The sequence below is a fragment of the Chrysochloris asiatica genome, unplaced genomic scaffold (assembly GCF_000296735.1).
Source record: "Chrysochloris asiatica unplaced genomic scaffold, ChrAsi1.0 scaffold00075, whole genome shotgun sequence".
Classification (NCBI taxonomy): Eukaryota; Metazoa; Chordata; class Mammalia; order Afrosoricida; family Chrysochloridae; genus Chrysochloris; species Chrysochloris asiatica.
In genome coordinates this window covers 12,923,099-12,945,381 of record NW_006408593.1, presented here as the reverse complement: position 1 = coordinate 12,945,381, position 22,283 = coordinate 12,923,099, and the positions used below count along the sequence as shown (strand labels likewise).

The 22,283-nt window shown below is 39.7% G+C and overlaps 1 protein-coding gene across 2 annotated transcripts in view; it reads right to left on the bottom strand.

The window, feature by feature from the left end:
- The window catches only part of LOC102835339 (chromosome unknown open reading frame, human C11orf49), a 316,955-nt gene that overhangs the window by 216,756 nt on the left and 77,916 nt on the right, over positions 1–22,283 (bottom strand). For both annotated transcript variants that reach the window (XM_006865067.1, XM_006865068.1), the window contains exon 2: positions 8,429–8,531. In XM_006865067.1, the coding sequence (XP_006865129.1) occupies positions 8,429–8,531 (103 nt within the window). The remainder of the gene's footprint in view (positions 1–8,428; positions 8,532–22,283) is intronic.

Genomic DNA, 22,283 nt, shown 5'->3' with positions numbered 1-22,283 from the left:
ATCTAATATATAATAGAAATCTTTGTCAGTTTTTAAGAAAGGAACATCAACATTTCCACTCTGATACATATTAATCAATAGCATGTGGTTGGAAAATGGCATAGTGTTTTGTATACTCTTGTAGTAAAAAGTATCAGTGTCACATTATTTTTTACTGTTTTGATTAGAATAAATCCATGAAATATGAATTTCATTAATTTACTAATGGAGAAAAAGGAACTATCATAGTGCATGTTTCTAAATCACTTAAATGTACTGCTAATGAAAACAATCTGATTATAAAATGCTTTTTTCTTTTTATAAAAAAATGCTTTTAAGCTTTATGAAAAGATGACCTACTTCTTCTCCAAAGTAATCGAGAACAAGTAGGCATAAGCTTTCAGTTCTAAAGTTGGCAAATTTGGGGGGATTATTCATCATTCAGCATTTTAGTCATGTTGTTTTGGGCTCTTTTTATGCCCATAGTTATGAAGAAACAGAGATTTTTAACAATAAGAAACACATCAGGATGAAGCAGGACTTCACTGAGTTCCAGGTTTTCAGCTTTGAATGAGGGATGGATGGACCTGAAGAGACTTCTCTGGGCCACTTCTGCTCTATGTTTCCCCTACGTATTGTTGTTAAATTGAGCTAAAATGTGGTGTGGTGAAGTAATGGTGCCTAATCCTATTATAGGCTTCTTCAAAAGGCTAATGCTTCTCCCCCACTCTCCCCTGCCTTTTTTCCATAGTTCAGTTCTTAGCTGGAGTTGACACATTGTAACAGAAAATTACCCATTTCTCATTGTCAGCATCTGGATTTTCATAGACTCAGATAATTGCCAGGAATAGATTTCGCCTGGAGTTAAAGAAATCCTGTCCTCATTGTTATTGGGCCGGGAACTTCTTCTGTTGAGACATCATTCGTGAAATCTATAGGGGATTCTGGCTCTTTTCTATGCATTCAGAGATATGCTATAGCAACAGAACGGTGGGGAGCCATCATGGTAGATTCAGAATTATCAAAATCTACGCTGAAATTTTAAAAAGCCAGATTCGCTGAGGATACAAGAAGTGACCTGTTTGCTTAGACTCCATCTCTCTTCTTCAATCCCTTAATGTTATGATTACAGGAAGCCACCCAGCAGCACTTGACCTGGTAACTAAGGAAGCGATTTCACAGCCCACTGGTCCCCTGACTCATTTAGAAGTCAGAGTCAAAGGTTACAGAAGTAATAATTGGGCCCAGATTCTCCCTGTCAGGAAGGACCTTGCCTCCCCACCCCCTCCCTTCTCTAAGTCAAGAGAAATTTAGCTTTTGTGAAAGTGTGCAGTAAGAGTAACTCCATCCTTGGCTGAAGTCTTCTCAAAACCCAGTGATGTTATCTCTGTTTTCATGGGAACTGCTTTTGCGGCTAGCTAATATGAAATATAGGTAAAATTCTCCATACTAAAATATCTCCCTTTAGAGAAATTACTCGATTTACTTCAATCTATAAATAATGTAGGAGTCCCGGTGTGGCACTGTGGGCTAATGTGTCAGACTGCAAAGTTGTGTGAACTGCAAGATCAGTGGTTCAAGCTCACCAGCTGCTCCTTAGAAACCCTATATACAGTTGCTATGGGTTGAAATTGACTTGATGGCACTTAACAACATAAATAATGCAAAGAATCTTTACTTGGTCCAAGCCCTGATACACCTCCTCCTCCACCAACCTGATCATTCTCTGAGTTTACATCCTAGGAATCAGGTTGTTTTTGTTGTCGTAAGTGCCACCAAGGGGGTTCTCACTCACAGCAACCCTGTACAGTCTCTTCCTAGGCTGTAAATCTTTGCAGGAAGAAAAAGATTCATCTTTCTACCAAGGAGTGACAGTAGACTTGAAGCGCTGACCTTGTGGTTTCACAATCCAGTACTTAGCCTATGGAGACAAATCTGAATTAGCATTATCAGTCATGACTAGTTTACATGTTCATCAGATGCTGTAAACTAGTTCATCAGATGCTAAGAATCTTTGCTTCCTGCACTATGTTGTTGTTAAGTGCCATTGAGTCAGTTCTGACCCATAGCAACCCTGTATAGCATTTCCAAGGAGCAGCTGGTGAGCTTGAACAGTTGACCCTGTGGTTCAAACAGACTTTGCAGTCCAGCACATCAGCCCACATCGCTACACCAGGACTCCTGGGCAGTAAAACAACTTGAAAATGTTAGTGCTTTAAATTCCTCCCATAATTTGCTAAGAACTCTAGATCTGTAATGCTGGCTGGCACAGGCCTAACACAAGAACAGGAAAATAATCACACTGCCTGGCACCTTTAACCAGAAGGTCTTTCATGAACGGGATGGGTGAAGGAGATAGAACGAATGGGGTGGAACAGTTAAGCTTTTGGAAGCCATATAAAGGCTGTTGCCTGAGAACTGTGGAATGAAAGTCAAAAGAAACTTGCCTCTGCTCCTGTGATTTGCTAAGACGTTTGTCTGTCTCTTAGCTTCCAGCCCCTAGATTCCAGCCCCATGGCAGGTGCATCTTTATAGTCAATGACTTCCCCACAAAGCAAATTGTTTCTCAGGATCCCTCAAGAGGGGTCATGTCCAACCAATTTCCTGCCTGAGGCCGTAACTGTGATTCCTTTCTCCAACTACAGATGCAGTCTGACCAGCAAAGCGGAAACCATCAGAAAATGACATGAGCACTTACATTTATTTTAGGACATGTTGGTTCCAGGATTGATGAGTTCGAGTTAAAATAGTAGGTAACACTATAAGAGAAATCTAGGAAATATTGTTTCTGAGGTGGCCATAGAAGCAGCCTTGACTTCATCCCTTTGTCTTTAAACAGCATCAACAAAGAATGCCTTCATTACTGTACTCGTGTTAGAGCCTTCCAGGTCGAGGTCACTATTAGGAATGGGAATATCTATCTCCAGAGGTTGTTGTGCATGTCAAAGGAAATGATGTGTAAAATGCCTGGCTATATACATAGGATCGGTTCTCATAAGCTCTCATTCCCCTTTAGCTAGCGTTGTGTGAGCAGTTTGCTTCTCTCCTGCTTTGTGGATCTTTTGGAAGGGAGACAGTTATGTCTTCTCTCTCTTTAAATGGCATTAGAGTTGAAGATCTTGAGGACATTCTAGTCTCCTTTGTTTTCTGTCACACTTCGTACTTACCCTAGATTTTGTGTACTTTTTGGGAGATTATAAATATTTAATGTTTTTCTGAATGAGCATTAGCCACTTAATGTTAGCCACATCACTCACTTAATTCATTTAAGAGAAGAGCGTAAGAAAGCTTTTTAGTTTTGGGGGGGCGGAGGGTTTGTTTTGTTTTTCACTTATAAACCATTTCCTCACTTCTTGTCTATACCCTCTTTCTTCTGGCTGCCAAGATTTCCAAACTCAAGGTATAATGGAGAGCTGAATCAGTCAAGCCTAACCACCTTGCGTTGTTCCTTCTCTTAGTTCTAGCGGTGCAGTGATGTGCTCAGGGTAATGAAAAGCAGACGTTCCCTGCTGAGGTCATTGCTCCTCATGCTGGCAGCCTGCTCCAGGAAGCTGTTTATCTGTGCTTGCTGAGCCAAACTTCAGCCTCTGAATAGTTGGAATGTATTGAGAAACCACAGAGCCCAAAGAGAGAGCATTACACAGGCAGTTCCAGGCAGGAGAAGACATTTACACCACACAAGTTGCAGTTGACAGATGTGGGAAGAATTAGCCATTTGCACACTCCCATGCTTCACCTTCTAGGCCGTATGTGAGCCCTCTCAAGGGAGTTTAACCAAGAGAACTGTACTGCCATGTCCAAATTGCCTCGAACGTAGACTAATTTTGCCACAAACAAAAAGAAGTACCATCAAAAACTTAATGTAAAATAATGCCCTTTTAAAGGTAGTGTTTATATGAGTCAAATCATTTTCATGTTCAGAATCTGAAGCCATGTATGCCTCATCTCTAAAGCACCCCAAAACATTCAGTTCCTTGCATGACTTTATTCTTCACCCATTTACAAAATCAAAAATTGTTATAGAGTTTCAAATGTGCCCAATATAAATAGGAATATAAACCACAGCCACTTGTTTGTGGGGAGATATACTCTGGTTGAAGAGAGAGTGCTTATTGATTAGAAAACAATTAGAGAACATTCATTGTTGTTGTTGTTAGGCACTCCACCTCAGAACACAACTAAATGAAACCCTGCCCAGTACTGCTCCATCCTCACAATTGTGCTGTTTGAGCTCACTGTTGCAGCCACCATACTGTGTCAATCCATCTCACTGGGCATCGTCCTCTTTTTCACTGACCCCCTACTTTAACCAAGGATGGTGTTTCTCCAGGAATTGGTCCTTCCTGACAGTATGTCCAAAGAATAAGAGATGAGGTCTCACCATCCTCACTTCTGCGGAGAATTCTGGAACTATGTCTTCCAAGACAAATTTCTTTGTTGTTCTGCCATTCTCTGGTACTTTAAATATTCTTCTCTAATATCATAACTCAAAGGCATTGTTTCTTCTCCAGTCTTCCTTATTCATTGTCCAGCTTTCATATGCATATGAGGTGACTGACAATCACATGGCTTGGGTCAGGTCACTTTAGTCCTCTAAGTGACATCTTTGCTCCATCATTTGATTTCTTGACTGCTGCTTCCATGATCATTAATTGTGAATCCATATAAAATGAAATCCTTGACAACGTCAATATTTTTCACTTATCATGATGTTTATTGGCCCAACTGTGAGGATTTTTGTTTCTTTATGTTGAGTTGTAAATCACACTGAAGGCTACAGTCTTTGATCATCAGCAGCAAATGCTTCAAGTCCTCTTGACTCTCAGCCAGCAAGGTTGTATTATCTGCATATTGCAAGTTGTTAATGAGCCTTTCCCCAATCCTGATGTGACATTTTTCTTCATATAACCCAGCTTCTCAGATTATTTGCTCAGCATACAGGTTGAATAAGTATGGTGAAAGAATACAACCATCTTGCACGCTTTTCTAAATTTGAAACCAATCAGTGTTCCCATGTTCTGTTCTAACAACTGCCTCTTGGTCCATGTACAGATTCCTTATGAGCACAATTAAGTGTTCCGGAATACTCATACTTTGCAATGTTGTCCATAGCTTGTCATGATCCACACAACTGAAAGTCTTTGCATAGTCAATAAAGCATAGGTAAACATCTTTCTGCTATTCTCTGCTTTCAGCCAAGATCCATCGGACATCAGCAATGATATCCCTCATTCCACAGCCTCTTCTGAATCCGGCTTGAACCTCTGAAAGTTCTCTGTCAATGTATGCTTGAATTAGTATGATGAAAGGATACAATGCTGACACACTCATTTCCTAATTTTAAACAACAAAGTATCCCCTTGTTTGTTCAAATGACTGCTTCTTGATTTATGTACAGGTTCTGCATGAGAACAGTTAAGTATTCTGGAATACCCATTCTTCACGAGATTGTTTTTGGCTCACTATGATTCCGACAGTAATATGCCCTTGCAAAGTCAATAAAATGCAAGTAAACCGCTTTCTGGTATTCTCTACTTTCAGCCAAAAATCCACCTGACATCAACAATGATATCCCTCCTTCCGCATCCTCTGCCGAATCCAGCTAGAATTTCTGGCAGTTTCCTGTCAATGTGCTTTTGCAACTGTTTTTTAATTACCTTTAGCAAAATTTCACTTGCATGTTCATATTAGTGATGTTGTTCAATGATTTCCACCTTCTGTTAAGTCATCTCTCTTTGGAATGCGCACAAATATGGATCTCTTCCAGTCAGGTGGCCAGGTGGCTGTCTTCCAAATTTCTTGGCATAGACAAATGAGTGTTTCCAGTGCTTCATCAGTTTGTTGGAAGTCTTAAATATGTATTCTGCCAATGCCTAGGCTGCCCTTGTTTTTTGCCAATACCTTCAGTGCACCTTGGACTTCTTCCTCCAGTACCACTGGCTCTTGATCAAATTCTACCTTTTGAAATGGTTGAGCATTGACCATTTCTTTTTGATATAGTGACTCGATATATTCCTTCCACCTTCTTTTGATGTTTTCTGCATCATTCAATATTTTGTCCATAGAATCCTTCAATATTTCAAGTCAAGGCTTGAATTTTCTTCAGTTCTTTCAGTTTGAGAAATGCTGAGCATATTCTTCCTTTTGGTTTTCTAACTCCAGGTCTTTGCACATTTCATTATAATACATGACTTTGTCTTCTCAAAAACTGCCTTTTGAAATTTTCTCTTCAGGTCTTTTACTTCCTTATTTCTTCCAGTAGCTCTAGCTTCTCTACACTCAAGGGTAAATTTCAAAGTCTCTTCTGACATCTATTCTGGTCTTTTATTTCTTTCCTAAATTTTTAATGACTTTTGCTTTCTTCTTATCTGATACTCTTGTTGTCATTCCACAATTCTGATCTTTGGTCTAGTGCCTAAATCATCAAATTTGTTCCACATTCAGGTGGGATATAATCAAGGTCATATTTTGGTTCTTGTGGACTTTTCTTCAGATTCAGTTTGAACCTGCACATTGGCAACTGATGGTCTGTTACACAGTCAGACCCTGGCCTTGTTTTGGCTGATGATATGGAGCTTTTCCACAGATGTACTCTATTTGATTCCTGTATATTCCACCTGTTGAGATCCACAAGTATAATTGGTCTTACAAAATTCTTTCACATGATCTCCAGAATAATTTCTATCATGAAGGCCATATTTTCCTACTACTGATCCTTCTTCTTTGTTACCAAGTTTCTTGTTCCAATCACCAGTAATTATCAATGCATCTTAATTGCGTGTTTGATCAATTTCAGATTGAAGAAATTGGTAGAATTCTTCAGTTTCATCATTACTGGCTTTAGTGGTTGGTGCATTAATTTGAATAAAAGTGGTATTAACTGGTCTTCCTTGTAGGCGTATGGATATTATCCGACCACACACAGCATTATACTTCAAGGCAGATTCTGAAATGTTCTTTGTGGTGATTAATTTGATGGCATGCCTCTTCAATTTGACATTCCTAGCATAGTAAACCATGTGATTCTCAGATTCAAAATGGCCAATACCAGTCCATGTCAGTTCACTAATGCCCAGGATATTGATCTTTATAGATTCCATTTCATTTTTGACAACTTCCAGTTTTCCTAGTCATACTTCATACATTCCATGTTCTAATTATTAATCGGTGGTTACAGCTGTTTCTCTTCATTTTGAGTTGTGTCCCATGTGCAATGGAAGGTCCTGAAAGTTTTACTCCTCCTGGTCAACTCAACATTGAGGAGGCAGCTGTTACCCAGTTGTATTTTGAGTGCCTTCCAATCTGATGGGCTAATTTTCCAGCACTGTAGCTGACAATGTTCTTCTGCTATTCTTAAATGTTTTCATCTTCTGGCACTATATCTGACAATGTTTCACTGCTCTTCAGAAGGTTGTCAGTGGCTAGCTCTGGTAGCGTAGTGGTTACAAATTGGGCTGTGAACCTTAAGGTCAGCAGTTCGAAACTACCAGCTGCTCTGTCGGAGAAAGATGAAGCTTTCTGCTCCCATAAAGATTTACAGCCACAGAAACCCTGTACTGGGTCACTATGGATCGGAACCGACTCAACGGCACTTAACAACAACAACAACCATTCAGAAGTAGTCCGCCTCTCCTTCATAGTCTGTTTTAGTCGGGAAGCTCCACTGAAGCCCATTTACTATGGGTGACACCGCTTGTATTTAAAATACCAGTGGCATAGCTTCCAGCCTCACAGCAACATGCAAGCCACCACAGTATGACAAGCTGACAGACAAGTGGTGGAATGATTAGAGAGTGATGGAATACTGGTGGTAACAATAATGCTTTGTATTTCCTCAACACATCCTCATGAAGATCAAGGTGTTTTACAGTAATAATCTCATTCAGTCTAAACTTAGTTATGTGGCGTCCAGAAATGATAAAGTAGTAATCACTTTGACTTTCTTACAAAGAAAGAAAACTACTTTACAAAGACGCATAAGCCTTCAAAGGGAATCGCTATGAAAGATGTTCTGCCTCTGAAATTATTATTAAGTTATTGAGACAACCTTTATAGCAGAGGAAGAGCGGCCTAAATATTTCCATGAGAGAGGTGAACCATGAAAAAGCCAGTCTAAAAGGAACACCAACTAGAGGAAAGCAGACTGAATATTCTGAAAAAAAGACAAAGGTGAAAACTGTAAGAAGAACCTAAAGAAATAGATCTAATAGAGCAAATAATATTGATTTCTGTAGACATAATCATTCATGAAACTTATCACTGGACAAAACTAACTACACCCGAGGCATACTCCACAACATGTTTGGGCAGTTCTCAGCCAGCCTACCAGAACTAAGCATTCACTGCCACAACATAATCAGCATTGTCCTGCTCTATTTCTCATGTATCCTGCCTGTGTCCAAGTGCCTCATTTAGGATCTCCCTACTGGCAGAACATTCACGTACTTACTATTCAGTGAAGAACCTGGCAATGCCATATTGGTTAATATCCTCCTTGTTCTCGAGCAGCTGGCACACAGCATCCTCCATGTATGTAAGGACATGTCGCTGAGCTGCAAACAAAAAACGAGGAAAAGAGAAAGTGAGAGAGATAACAAACACAAAAGTTCTCCCAATCTCAGTAAGAAGCCATGTAAGTTCACCAAGGTATTGGCTCACTACTAGGAACTGGGTATAGCATAGGCAAACCATACTTGCTGGCCTTAAATTATAGTTTCAAAGGGTAGAATGGAGGTGACACAGAGCATGATATACTTCCATCTGGCTGACTGCTAGTATCAGCATTAACTTTCATTCTTCATCTCATTGATGAAAGTAAGTTCAAAAGAAGCTTTCAATCATTGAAAAAGTTCAAAACCCATGCAAATTTCAGTACTGATGTATGCTGATTAACCTTATGTACCTAAAGTACATAACGAGCCCGTGAAACCTGCATGACTCATTTATTAGAAATCATGTTTCCTATATTGATTGTGCTTGGGAAATGAGTGAATAATCATAGACCTGTATTATAATTACACAGACCTTAGTTTGAATGGCTTAATCTTGGGCCATATTTAACAATCTGCACCTGTTTTCTCCTTTATCATATAGGGATGTCAACATAATTTAACTGCTTCTCAAAGTATGGTAAACCAAGTTCTTGATCAGAATCATCTGGGATGTTCTGGTAAAACGCAGATTTAAAGGTGGTGTGACCTCAAATTTCTAACTGGAGGCCTTTTTTTTTTTTTTAGGTTTTTATTGTGGATTGAGTGAAAGTTTACAGGGCAGATCATCAGTTTTACATTCAACAAATCATACACCTTATAATCCCCTCCATGTACCATCAATTAATAGTACTTCGCTCTTCACGTTAGCTTTTTTTTTTTTAAACACTCAAGTATATATAATAATTTACACCACCAAAGGGCACATTCTGCAAGTCTGCCTCCTAGTCCCTCTCTTCCCTTGAATCTAGGATCCTCGGCTGCTCTTTCTCCCCATGTCCTCATCTCTGTCTCCCTCTCTGGTATCACTGCTTCTCTGGATAAGGTCTCACATTCTGCTTGTGTTCTTCTCCCTTGATGGTCCTAGGCTTCTTTGTTTCTGGACTATAAGATTAAATACTCTCCTGTTTTTGTTACAAAACTTATACCTTTCCAATTGTGACAGTCGCAATTAGTCAGGATACCAATTACTCACTATTGAATCATAAGAATCTTATCCCCATCTAGACAAGATGAAAACTATTTAGTGGGGACACTTTCTGCCCCCACACACTATTAAACTAAACTCCCCCTTAAAACCTTGTAAGCCAGTCACTTTGTGCCTTTATCACCCCCCTCATTTTAGTAACCAATGTCTAAGTTGCCTGTCCCTATCTACCCTGTGTACAGAGGGGATAGCACTGAATCTTGATATAAAGACTCTCCTTCCCTCTCAGATGGAATTTAGGGTTACTACCTCCATGAGTATAGGTCAAGTTCATCAAATTGTAGCAATTTACCCTCATTTCCTTTATCAAAAATTGTGGAGTTTTTTTATATCTTCCTCTAGTCGAGTTCTGATTATCAAGTTATTGAGGCTAGGTCAAATGGGTACTATCTGCAACTTTTGGTGTTCTTGTGCGACTCCTCTTACTTTGTATCAGCTGGATGCTTCCCTCTCAGCATTAGTCCTCTATGGCTATGTCCTTGTCCACAGGCTCAGGTATCCCCAGGTCTCACCACACTTTGAACCAACCAGCCCTTCCTCTTCTCTCTCTCATCTCCAGGTCAATGGGTGTCTGTGGAACATGGTTGAACTCAGCCCATTTCTTCAATGCTACCATTCCCCCTCTTCCACTCACCAGTAGACCAATGTAGTCACGAGCAAGCTTGCATGCCTGCTCATGTGTTCCCTTTGAGTTTCAGTCTTAGAGGGGGTGTGTCATGAAGGAACTTGATCACTTGCTTTGATGGCTTCCTGGCAAACCACTTGCTTATTCTTGTAGTAGCCAGTCATACTACCACTTTTGTTTTGGGTTTTTCCTGATGATCTTTCTTTGAAGACATATCTTCTGTTGCTCTAGATGTTCCAGGCTGATCTGCTTGTCCTTTCTAGTGGGACTGTTCCATGGAGGCCATTTTAAAAATCCTCCTTGGTGGTTTAAGAATAAGCAAGGAACCTGAGTGGTGTAGTGGGTTACCAACTGGGCTGCTAACCACAGTTCAAATCCATCAACCACTCTGCCAGAGATAGGGGAGGCTTTCTGCTCCAGTAAAGATTTACAGTCACGGACACCCCATACAGGGAGGGTCATTATGGGTCACTATGAGTCAGAATTGATTCTATGGCAGTGAGGATTTAGAACTTGAGTTCTGGAATTCAGAGCGATTGAATTCCAGTCTCATCCCTACCCCTTTCTAGCTATGTGACTTTGAGCAAGTCACTCTCTGGGTCTATTTCCTCATTGTAAAATTGGTATAATGTTGTTGTTGTGAAGTGCTGTCGAGGCGGTTCCAACTCATAGTGACCCTGTATAGGGTTTTCGAGGAGCAGCTGGTGAGCTTGAACCATCGACCTTGCTGTTCAAATGTCTTTGCAGTCTGGCGCATTAGATGCCATCAAACCAATTCTAACTCTCAGTGACCCTGTGCACAACAGAACGAAACACTGCCTGGTCCTGCGCCGTCCTCACAATTGTTGCCATTTTTATTGCTCAATGTGGTAGTCACTGAGTTTTCAATGCCTTCCAGCTGAAAGAACTCATCTTCATACATCTATATCAGATGAATATTTATAAAGGTTTATTGGCCAATGTTTTTAAAGTAGGCCACCTGGTCCTTCTTCCTAGTCTGTCTTAGTTTGGAAGTTGTGCTGAAACCTTTCCACCAGGGGTGACCCTGCTAGTGTCTGAAATGTTAGTGGCATAGTTTTCAGCGTCACAGCAACATATAAGCCACCACAGCATGGCAAACTGACAGATGTGTGGTGTTGGTTGTATGCCTGTTGGGTCAGTTCCAACTCATTGCGATCCTGTATAGGGTTTCTGAGGTGGTAAATCTTTAAAGGAGCAAAACGCCTCACCTTTCTCTGGAGGAGAGGCTGGTAGATTAGAACCGCTGACACTGTAGTTAGCAGTCACACATGTAACCCACTGCACTACCAGGGCTCCTTGACAGATGAGTGAGTAGTGGGTGATAATAATTTTGTTGCTGTTGTTAAGTGCTGTTGAGTCAGTTCTGACTCATAAAGACCTTGTATAGGGTTTCCAAGGAATGGTTGGTGAGTTTGAATCATCGACCTTGCAGTCCAGTGCTTACCCTACAGCGCCACACCAAGACTCTGGGAGATAATAATAGTGCCTACATAATAGATTTGTGAGAATTAAATTAGATGATGCATATAAAACAATGCCTTACACATTGCAGATGCTTCAGAATGTCTTTTTCTTAAAAGCATATCTTAAAGGGTTGTTGATGGTACTAAATGGCATGACATCAGTAAAGAATACAGGCCAGACCATCTTATACTGCAGGTGCTCAACAAATGCTTGTAGCCCTTCCCTAATTTCACCTTTATGGATGACAAAGATATCTTGGCAGAGTTCACATGTTGTTATTAATGCTGTCGAGTCAGTTCTGACTCACAGCAACCCTGGATAGGGTTTCTGCAGAGTGGCTGGTAGATTCGAACCGCTGACCTTGCAGTTCAAACTGATCTTGCAATGTGGTGCTTATTCTATAGCGCCACACCAGGACTTTATCCTGGCATAGCTCACACAGAAGTTTCCAACTCAGTGTTTCCATTTACCATCCAAAATAAATCAGAAAAATACTTTCTTCAGGAGCAGTGAGATCAAAAAAACCAACTGTGATGAATATCCTGCCAAAGAACAGTCCCATAAAGCTGCTGCCCAGGTTGTCATTTTCCTCTTGATCACAATTTTATCCTTCAGGAAAGTAGAGGGGCGTTATCTAAAATTTATTAAGATGGGTGCTTCAAAAACTATTCCTGAAATCCTGGCAGTCTAGTGAAGCTTGTAAAGTAAAGGAGTTTAATGTGTGCTGTACTTGAGTCTTCGTTTGACAATGGTCACCCTGAGGTTTCACCACATTTGCTCCAGCCTAAAGCCCAGATGATGATGCATGCTGACATTACGTGACTGCTTCTATATGTGTGTGTATGAGAGCATTTGTTCTAGCCATATGATCAGGCCCCAAAGCTAACATCTATTAATCACTTCAAACATTCCCCAGCCACCAAAAAAAGACCTCAAAATAAGTTTATCCAACTGGGAAACCATTTCTCTAAGAAATGGCCAAAACAGAGAGTGAATGTGGCATTGTTTTCAAAATGCCAATCATAATTAAGTACGTATTACACTGGGAAGAAAAAAATGGCCAAGCATTTAAACCAGCCATCTTTTCAGCTCTGTATTTTCCTTCCCTTATGCCCCCCAAAGCATTGGTGGTACAATGGTTAAGCATTCAGCTGCTAAGCAAAAGGTTGGCGGCTCTTAAGCCACCAGCTGCTCAGCAGGAAAAAGATGGCCGTCTGCTTCTAGCCTTTCCTACAGGGTCACGATGAAATGGGATCAAGTGGACAGCAGTGGATTTCTTTGTACTCACTAATCCTGATTTTTCAAAAAGATTCCTTCTTTAGGCTACATAAACTTTTATGACTTAGGTCTACCCAAGGCTAGTACAGGATGGTTTTTCCTTTTGTTGGTAGAAATGGAAGCCCTTCATTTAGAAGCAAATTCTGCGCTTCTCCTCCCACCACCAGGTACTAAAAGTCAATGTGAAAGATCTTTACAAGAGAAATGTTTTGTTTTCAGAACACTTAGAACCAAAGTACCTTTTGTCCTCCTAGGAAAAGAGGAGCAATTGTCTGGAAATAGACTTTGCACTCAATAATAATGATAATAAAGGGCTATGGTACTTGCTTAACATTCACCTGCTAATCAGAGGCTTAAATGTTAATATTATGTATAATCATAATCATAATCATAATCATAACTTATATGAGCTACCTTTGTGAGCACTTGTGGAACTTACTGAGGGAACAAGATGCCAGCCTCAATGCTAACTTGTTGTGCACACAGTATTTTAATTCATCTTTACCACATTTCTATGAGATGTTGTTGTTAAGTGCTGTCAATTCTGAATCATAGTGACCCTGTATAGGGTTTCCAAGAAGCAACTACTGGTTTTGAACTGCCAACCCTGTGGTTATCAATCCAGTGCTGATCCTACAGCACCACACCAGTTCTATGAGATAGGCTGTTTTAATTCCCAATTTACAAATTCAAGATCAAGATAAGACACCAGAATTTGAACAGAGGTTTATCTAATACCAAACACGATACCTTAAAACCCTTAACACGATACCACACTGCTTCAACATTAATACTTCAAGAACTGTCATGGAAGTAAACATTATCTTGATTTTATACAGAGCACAAGATCTACTGTGTTGATAGCAAAATCACTTGAGAGATGTGGCCCATTGGTGTGTATGGGAACTTATAGGTGTGTGTGTGTGTGTGTGTGTGTATACTGACCCCACCTGCAAAGCTGTGCATGCCAATCAGCATTTGTGTGAAGTTAGAACTTGTCCCCAAATTTCAAAGCTCACCACACCCACTCCTCGTACACAAAGTGGAAATAGACAGCACCACTGTTCTTTTTATCTGTGGGAGAAGAAAAGGCCCTTCCGCTGAGGCAGGGACAGGTCCCTTCCGGTAGAGAATCTCCCACCAGCCAAGTGAGAGGCCCTCTAATTGCTGCTCCCTGGTGGTTTTCTTCCCCTGCAAGTCTTCTCAGTCCAACGTTCCCTCTGCGGTTAAGTGCACCACCCAGACCGGGAAAATCCTCACAGTTTATCAAACTTCAATGAGACAGAAGTTCAAAGCTCTTGCGTGGCAATAAAACACGGAGGGTGTCATTTTATATTATTTCTTAAATGCAAAGGAATAGGCTTTAATTTATGTGAATGATTAAAGAAGAAAATCTGCACACCTGTGCCCCTGAGGGCAGAGATATCTGGGCACCTTAGCTGCCCTCTCAGAAAAGGAAAAACATTTCAAGTTGGCTTTTCCTCTTCTGCTTTGCCGTGACTTCCACAACAAAATCAGGATTAAGTTTTCCAACATGTACCATTAAGGAAAGCTCTATTGTCCTGAAATCCACATTTAGGCCCAATCATCCATGTCTTATGCAGACAGCATTGATGTCAGAGGTGAGCAAGTCTAACTCATCAAGCTCTACTGAAAATCTAAGTGAAATCTAAGTAAACACTGTATGATCCTTATATAAGCTTAGCACCTGAAGGTTAAGGAAGGTAAAAATCCTCTTGGTTTTCAGTGATTCACCTCACACTGATCACTTAATCTCTATACCATTGTCCCTCTACCTAGAAAACAGGTATGGTACTAAGGGTAACTGAAAAGAAACAGCTCTTTAGAAAATGCTCCATCCATACAAAAGACAGTATAGTAATGATTATATTGTAATGGGGTTTTTAGTTTTTGTTTGAGGAGCCCTGGTTGTGCAGTGGTTACATTGCTCAGCTGCTAACTGAAAGGTCAATAGTTTGAACCCACCAGCTGCTCCTCAGCAGATAGATGTAGCAGTCAGCTTCCATAAAGAGTACAGCCTCGGACCCCTATGGGGCATTTCTATTCTGTACTACAGGGTCACTGTGAGTCACAATGAACTCAACAACTGTGGGTTTGGTTTTTACGTTGTTTTTATTGCTACAAGCTGACTATAGATTAAAGCAGCATAGGACTTTACAGCAATGATTAAGAGCATGGGTTTTGAAGTCAAGCAGACCTAGTTTAGACTCTGGCTCTGCCACTTACTTGCTGTACGACTTTAGGAAAGTTATGTAATCTCTCTGCCCTTTTCTGTGTAATTGGAACAATAATAGTACCTACCATATAAGACTGTAGTGACAAGTAAATAAAATAATCTATGTGATACTTTCAGCATAGTGTTTGGCACATGGTAAGTGCTTAACCAATACTAGTTGTTATTTTTAGTTTCATTATTATTAATATTGTTATGTGCCCTTCCTAAATATTCTAAAACCAACAATACTAATGGATACCAAGAGACCACATACTGTAGAACCTACCCACTTATTTAAAGTTCTGCTCACCCAACCAAGAATTTTACAGATTATCTTCCAGGATTGTTGGGTTTTATAAAACCTTATACATATAATACTACACACAGCCATATACCCATTTTAGCTATAGCCTTATTTAAAGTTCTGCTCACCCAACCAAGAATTTCACAGATTATCTTCCAGGATTGTTGGGTTTTATAAAACCTTATACATATAATACTACACACAGCCATATACCCATTTTAGCTATAGCCTTTAACTTGTGGGAAGCATTCACTTAACTGCTAATTACTCAAGAGGCCCTAATTTATATGGGGAAAGTCCAAAACTACTTCTTTTTACTCTCTTCCCAAACATAAATACCATCAAAGGATTAGCTGTTTATTTCACAATTAAATGGTAAGGAATCCTATTTGGAAATTTTTGCTTGAGGGGCCTAGAATTTCCACCTACAACATTAGTTAGACCACTGTTGGGGTTTTTAATTATTAGAGTAGAACTGTCTCATACAGTTTCTAAGGCTATAAATATTTATGGAAACAGACTATCTCATCTTTCTTTCATGGAGCAGCCAGTGGGTTCAAAATACAAACCTGTAGGAAAGCAACAGAGTGGCCATAATACATTAACAGTCTCTCCGAAAATATTCATATAAATTACTATATGTGATAGTAACAGATACATACAAAGGTAACAGCAGAATTACATGAAAAAACACTAGATGTATATATTCTTAACTTTAAACCTGAACTTTTGGAAACAGAACTTGGTTTTAGAAGCCTCTTGAGATTCAAATACTGCAGTATTACGTGAAAAAAAAACACTAGATGTATATATTCTTAACTTTAAACCTGAACTTTTGGAAACAGAACTTGATTTTAGAAGCCTCATGAGATTCAAATACTCACTGACACAAATAAATGTTTGTTGAACCAAATTAAGACTGCGCTCTTTGATAACAGAATTAACTCTGCTAATCAACCACCTGAGACTGTAAACTGTTCAGCAACTTCATGTACAATATTATTTAAAATTTATAATATAATATTTGATCTTTAGTGGTGCAAATACTTGTACATACCTTAATGGTTTAAAAGTTAATAAACCACTAAAAATTAATTATTTCCATTCTCTGTCTTGACTGGTATGTCCTGGCTCAGGGATACGGTATGTTCTGGTGAAACATTTTATCTTTGCTCGTGGACCACACTAGACCAATTTCCCTTGACCAAAGGGAATGGGGAAATGAAGAAAGTCTGCATGTGTACCTTTTCCAACAACACAGGTAATTAATTACCTTTTTTTTTTTTTTTTTTGCGGTTAAGAGAGATCAAGGATTCTGCCCAAAGTTTAAATAAATGGTTGAGCTAAAATTCAAACTTGAATTTGAACCCAAGCTCATGCCTTTCCACCACACTGCCTCTCAAAAACAAAAGTAAAAACAAAACAAGAAAAATTCTATTGTTAATACTAGAAAAGAAGCTTAAGTTGGTAAATCAGACAGCTATCTGTCAGCATCATCCTTATCAGCCACAACTCATCTGTTAGTTTGTCATTCTGTGGTGACTTGTGTGTTGCAGTGATGCTGGAAGCTGCACAGAGTTTCTAAGTACTGACAAGTGGATTTGAACTGTCGACCTTGTAGTTATCCTACAGCACCCCACCAGGATTCTATATAGGGCTATAGATATTATCCTATCACAGACAGCATGGTACTTTCTGATAGATCTTGCAATATTCCTTTTGATGATGACTGTGCCACCAATATTCTTCAATTAGTAGTTTCAGCGTAGTAAACCCTATAATTGCCTGATTCAAAATGGACAGTTCCAGTCATTTCAGTTCACTAATATCTAGGATCTCGATCTTTGTGTGTTCCATATCATTTTTGACAACTTCCAATTTTCCTAGATTCATACTTTGCACATTCCATACGTTAATTATTAATGGATGCTTGAAGCTGTTTCTTCTCATTTTGAGTTGTGTCACATCAGCAAATGAAGGTCCTGAAAGTTTAGCTCCATTCACATCATTAAGGTCAACTCTACTTTGAGGAGGCAGCTTTTCCCCAGTTGTATTTTGAGGGCCTTCCAACCTGAAGGGCTCATCTTCTGACACCATGTCTGACAATACTCTGCTGCTATCCCTAAGGTTTCAGGGGCTAACCATTCAGCAGTAGTCTGCCTCTCCTGCTTCCTAATCTGTCTGAGTCTGGACGTTCCACCGAAACCTGTCCACCATGGTCACGTGATCCTGATGGTATTCAAAATATGTTAGCCATATTTTATTATTATCCACACAGTTATAATAAAATATGTTATAATAAAACATAATAAAATATGTTAGCCATATTTTATTATTATCCACAGTTATAATAAAATATGTTATAATAAAACATAATAAAATATGTTAGCCATATTTTATTATTATCCACACAGTTGAAAGCCTTTGAATAGTCAATAAAGCACAAGTAAACATCTTTCTGGTATTCTCTGCTTTCAGCCAGGATCGATCTGAAGTCAGCAGCGATATCCCCACTTCCACAACCTATTCTAAATCGAGCTTGAATATCTGGCAGTTCCCTGTTAAATGTACTGCAAATCCAGGTAAAATGAAATCTTTGACAACTTCAATCTTTTCTGTTTATTGTGGTGTCACTTTTTGGTCCATTTGTGAAGAGTACTATTTTCATTATGTTGATGTGCAATCCATAGTGAAGACTGTAGTATTTGCTCGCCTCCATGCCTGTCAGCTTGTTGGACTGTAGTAGCCTGAGTGTTGCTGTGAGGTTTGAGGCGATGCCACTGGTGTTTCAAATTCCAGCAGGGTCACCCATGGGGGATAGGTTTCACAGGAGCTTCCAGACTAAGAACAGGTAAGTAAGAAAAAAACAGGTGGTCCACTTTTGAGGGATTATCCTCAAAAACCTTATTAATAGCAGTGAACCACTGTTTGATACAGTGCCAGAAGATGAATCCTTCAGGTTGGAGGCCACACAAAATACTACGAGGAAGAGTTGCCTCCTCAAAGCAGAGGTGACCTTAATGACATGGACGGAGCAAAGCTTCTGGGTCCTTTAACTGCTGATCTGGCATAACTAAAAACGAGAAGAAATACTTGCAAATACCCACTAGTAACTGAACATGGAATTACAAAGCATGAATCTAGGAAAGCTGAAAAGTCATCAAAAACAAAATGGAACACATAAATATCAATATCCTAGGTATTGTTGTTGAGTGCCATCGAGTCAATGCTAACTCACAGTGACCCTATATAGGGTTTCCAAGGAGCAGCTGGTGAGTTTGAAACCACTGATTTTGCGATTCAAACTGACCTTAAGGTCGAGTGCTTATCCTAAAGTGCCACCCTAGGCCTCCATATGCTAGGTATTGGTAACATAAAATGGGCCAGCACTGGCCATCCTGATTCAGACAATCATAGTTTACTGTGCCAGGAATGACAGATTCAAGAATTGTCACATTCATTGTCAAAAAGAACACTTCAAGATCTATTTTGAAATACAATGTTGTCTATCCATACGTCTACAAGGAATATCAATTAATACCACTATAATTTAAATTTACCCACCAACCACCAAAACCAATGATGAAGAAACTGAACAATTCTACCAACTTCCTCAGTCTGAAATTGATTAAACATGCAACCACGATGCACTGATATTATTAATGACTGGAATGCTAAGTTGCAAACCAAGAGGAGGGGTTGTTAGTTGGAAAACAAGGCTGTGATGATAGAAATGACACTGGAAATCACATGGTAGAATTGTGCAAAATCAAGGACTTAGTCACAGCAAATACCTGTTTTCAACAACATAAACTGTAACTATACACACAGAGCTTGCTAGATGGAATACACAGGAATCAAACTGACTACATTTATGGGACGAGACAGTATCAACAGCCAAAACAAGGCCAGGGAACTACTGTGGAACAGATCATCAATCGTTCATACACAAGCCCAGTTTTCAGCTGAAGATGATTTAAAAAATTCTATGCGAGCCATAATATGACCTTTGAGTATATCCTACCTGTACTCAGAGATCATCTTAAGAACAGATATGAGGCACTGAACACTAATAACAAAGACCAGAGGAGTTATGGGATGACATCAAGAACATCATACATGACAAAGCAAAGGTTTGATGGAAAGAAATAAAAGACCAAAGTGGATGACAGAAGAGACTCTGAAACTATCTCTTGAATGTAGAGTAGCTAAAGTAAATAGAAGCAATGATAAAGAAAAAGAGCCAAACAGAAAATTCCAAAGGACAGCTCAAGAAGACAAAGAAAAGCATTATAATGAAAGGTGCAAAGAACTGGAGTTAGAAGATCAAAGGGAAGAATACACTCAGCGTTTCTCAAGCAGAAATAACTGAAGAAAAAAATTCAAGCTTCGACTTGCAATATTGACAGTTTCTATGGACAATGGAGAAAACATCAAAAAAAGATGGAAGGAATATACAGACTCACTTTAGCAAATAGGATTGATCAATGTTCAATCATTTCAGGAGGTAGCTTATGACCAAGAACCAGTAGTATTTTAAAAAGTCCAAGCTATATTGAATGAAGTAGTGCCAAATAAGTCTTCAGGAATTAACAAGATACCAAATGAAATATTTCATCAAACTACTGTAGTCTATGGCAAGAAATCTGTAAGACAGCTATCTGGCCAAATGATTGGAAAAGATCCATATTGGTGCTCATTCTAAAGAAATGTGACCCAACAGAATGCAGAAATTACTGAGTAGTATTAATATCACCCTCAAGTAAAGTTTTGCTGAAGATAATTTTTAAATGATTGCAGCAATACCCTAAAAGAACTGCCAGAAATTCAAGCTAAATTAGAAGAGGATGTGGAACAAGAGATGTCATTGCTATTATAAGGTGGATCTTGGCTGAAAGTACAAAATACTACAAAGATGTTTCTTTGTGCTTTACTGACCATGTAAAGGCTTTCAACTATGTAGATCACAACAATCTACAGATAACATTGTGAAGACAGGAATCCAGAACACTTAATCATGCTCATGCAGAACCTGTACGTCGACCAAATTGTCAAAACAGAACAAGGAGATACCGTGTAGCTTGAAATCAGAAATGGTTTTAGGCATCAGGGTTGTATCCTTTCACCATACTTATCCAATCTGTATGCCGAGAAAAGACTCCAAGAAGCTGGACTTTACGAAGAACATGGTATCAAGAGTTGAGGAAGGGAAAAACAGCAATGAAACTGCAAGCTAAGCCCTACAATGGTCAATAGACTCATGTGAACCCGGGTGGAGACCTGGTCGGCCAACAGTGTGGCAAGACCTGGGGACTCTTGGGCCCAGAGTCAGTGACATAGCCACAGAGGACTAGAGTGGAGAGTGAAGCATCCAGCTGATAAGAAGAGAGGGCATATGCATAAGAACACCCACACTTGCAGATAATACCCACTTGACCTGGCTTCAATGACTGGATGACCAGAACTCACCCAGAAGAAGAAAGGGGGGGGGAAAAAAAGAGTAATCTCGTAATCTGAGATGAACTTGACCTATACCTATGGAGGCAGTAGCTCAAAAAAGGGAACAAATCTTTACAGCAAGGATCATTCTCAACCCTCCATACACAGAGCAGACAGGGATGGGCAACTTGGACATTGGCTACCCAAAATGGAGGGGCTACAAAGGCAAGAAATGACTGGCTTACAAGCTTTCAAGCAGGAGCCTAGATCCAGAGGGCACGGAGGAAGGTTGAATCTGAACTGAGTAATATCCAATCTGTCTGGGTGGGGCTAATGAAAGGAGATGGGGATAGGTCCCTTGTGGTACAATGGTGAATAATTGTTATCAGGGCTGACTGTGAGGGTTGGAAATGTAAAGGTGGATGTTTGTAGCAAAAGGAGGGGAGTGATTGACTTTGCAGTCCAGAAGCAGAGGTCCTGGAACCATCAAGAGAGAAGAGTGGAGTGCAAGACCCTACCCAGAGAAGCAGTGATGCCAGAGATGGAAGCAGAGATGATGACGTGGAGAGATGGAGCGGCCAGGGACTCTAGACCCAGAGACGGAGAGGGGCTGTGTGCTGACGACCGGTTGGCAGGCTTGCAGGGTACACCCTTGGGTTGGTTGATGATGCATGGAGGGGACTGTAACCATGGCAATGAAACAATATATGACAGAATGAATGTAAGGCTAATGTTCTCCCATGTAAACTATCACATAATTCACAAAAAAAATTTAATAAAAAAAAAAAAAATCAAAGGGGGAAAAAAAAGTTGAGGAATGCTCATTAACAACCTACGATGTGCAGATGATGACACAACCTTGTTTGCTGAAAGCAAAGAGGACTTGAAGCACTTGCTGATGAACATCAAAAACTGCAGCCTTCAGTATGAATTACAACTCAATGTAAAGAAAAGAAAAATTCTCACAAAACCAATAAAAGCATTATGTTAAATGGAGAAAAGACAGAAGTTGTCAAAGATTTCATTTTGCTTGGATCCACAATCAATGCTCATAGAATCAGCAGTAAAGAAATTACAGGATGTCTTACATTGGTCAAATCTGCTGTAAAAGATCTCTTTAAAGTGTTAAAAGGGCAAAGATGTCACTTTGAGGGCTATGATGCACCTAACCCATGCCATGTTATTTTTAACCACCTAAGGAGCTCTGGTAGCGTAGTGGTTACGAATCGGGCTGTGAACCT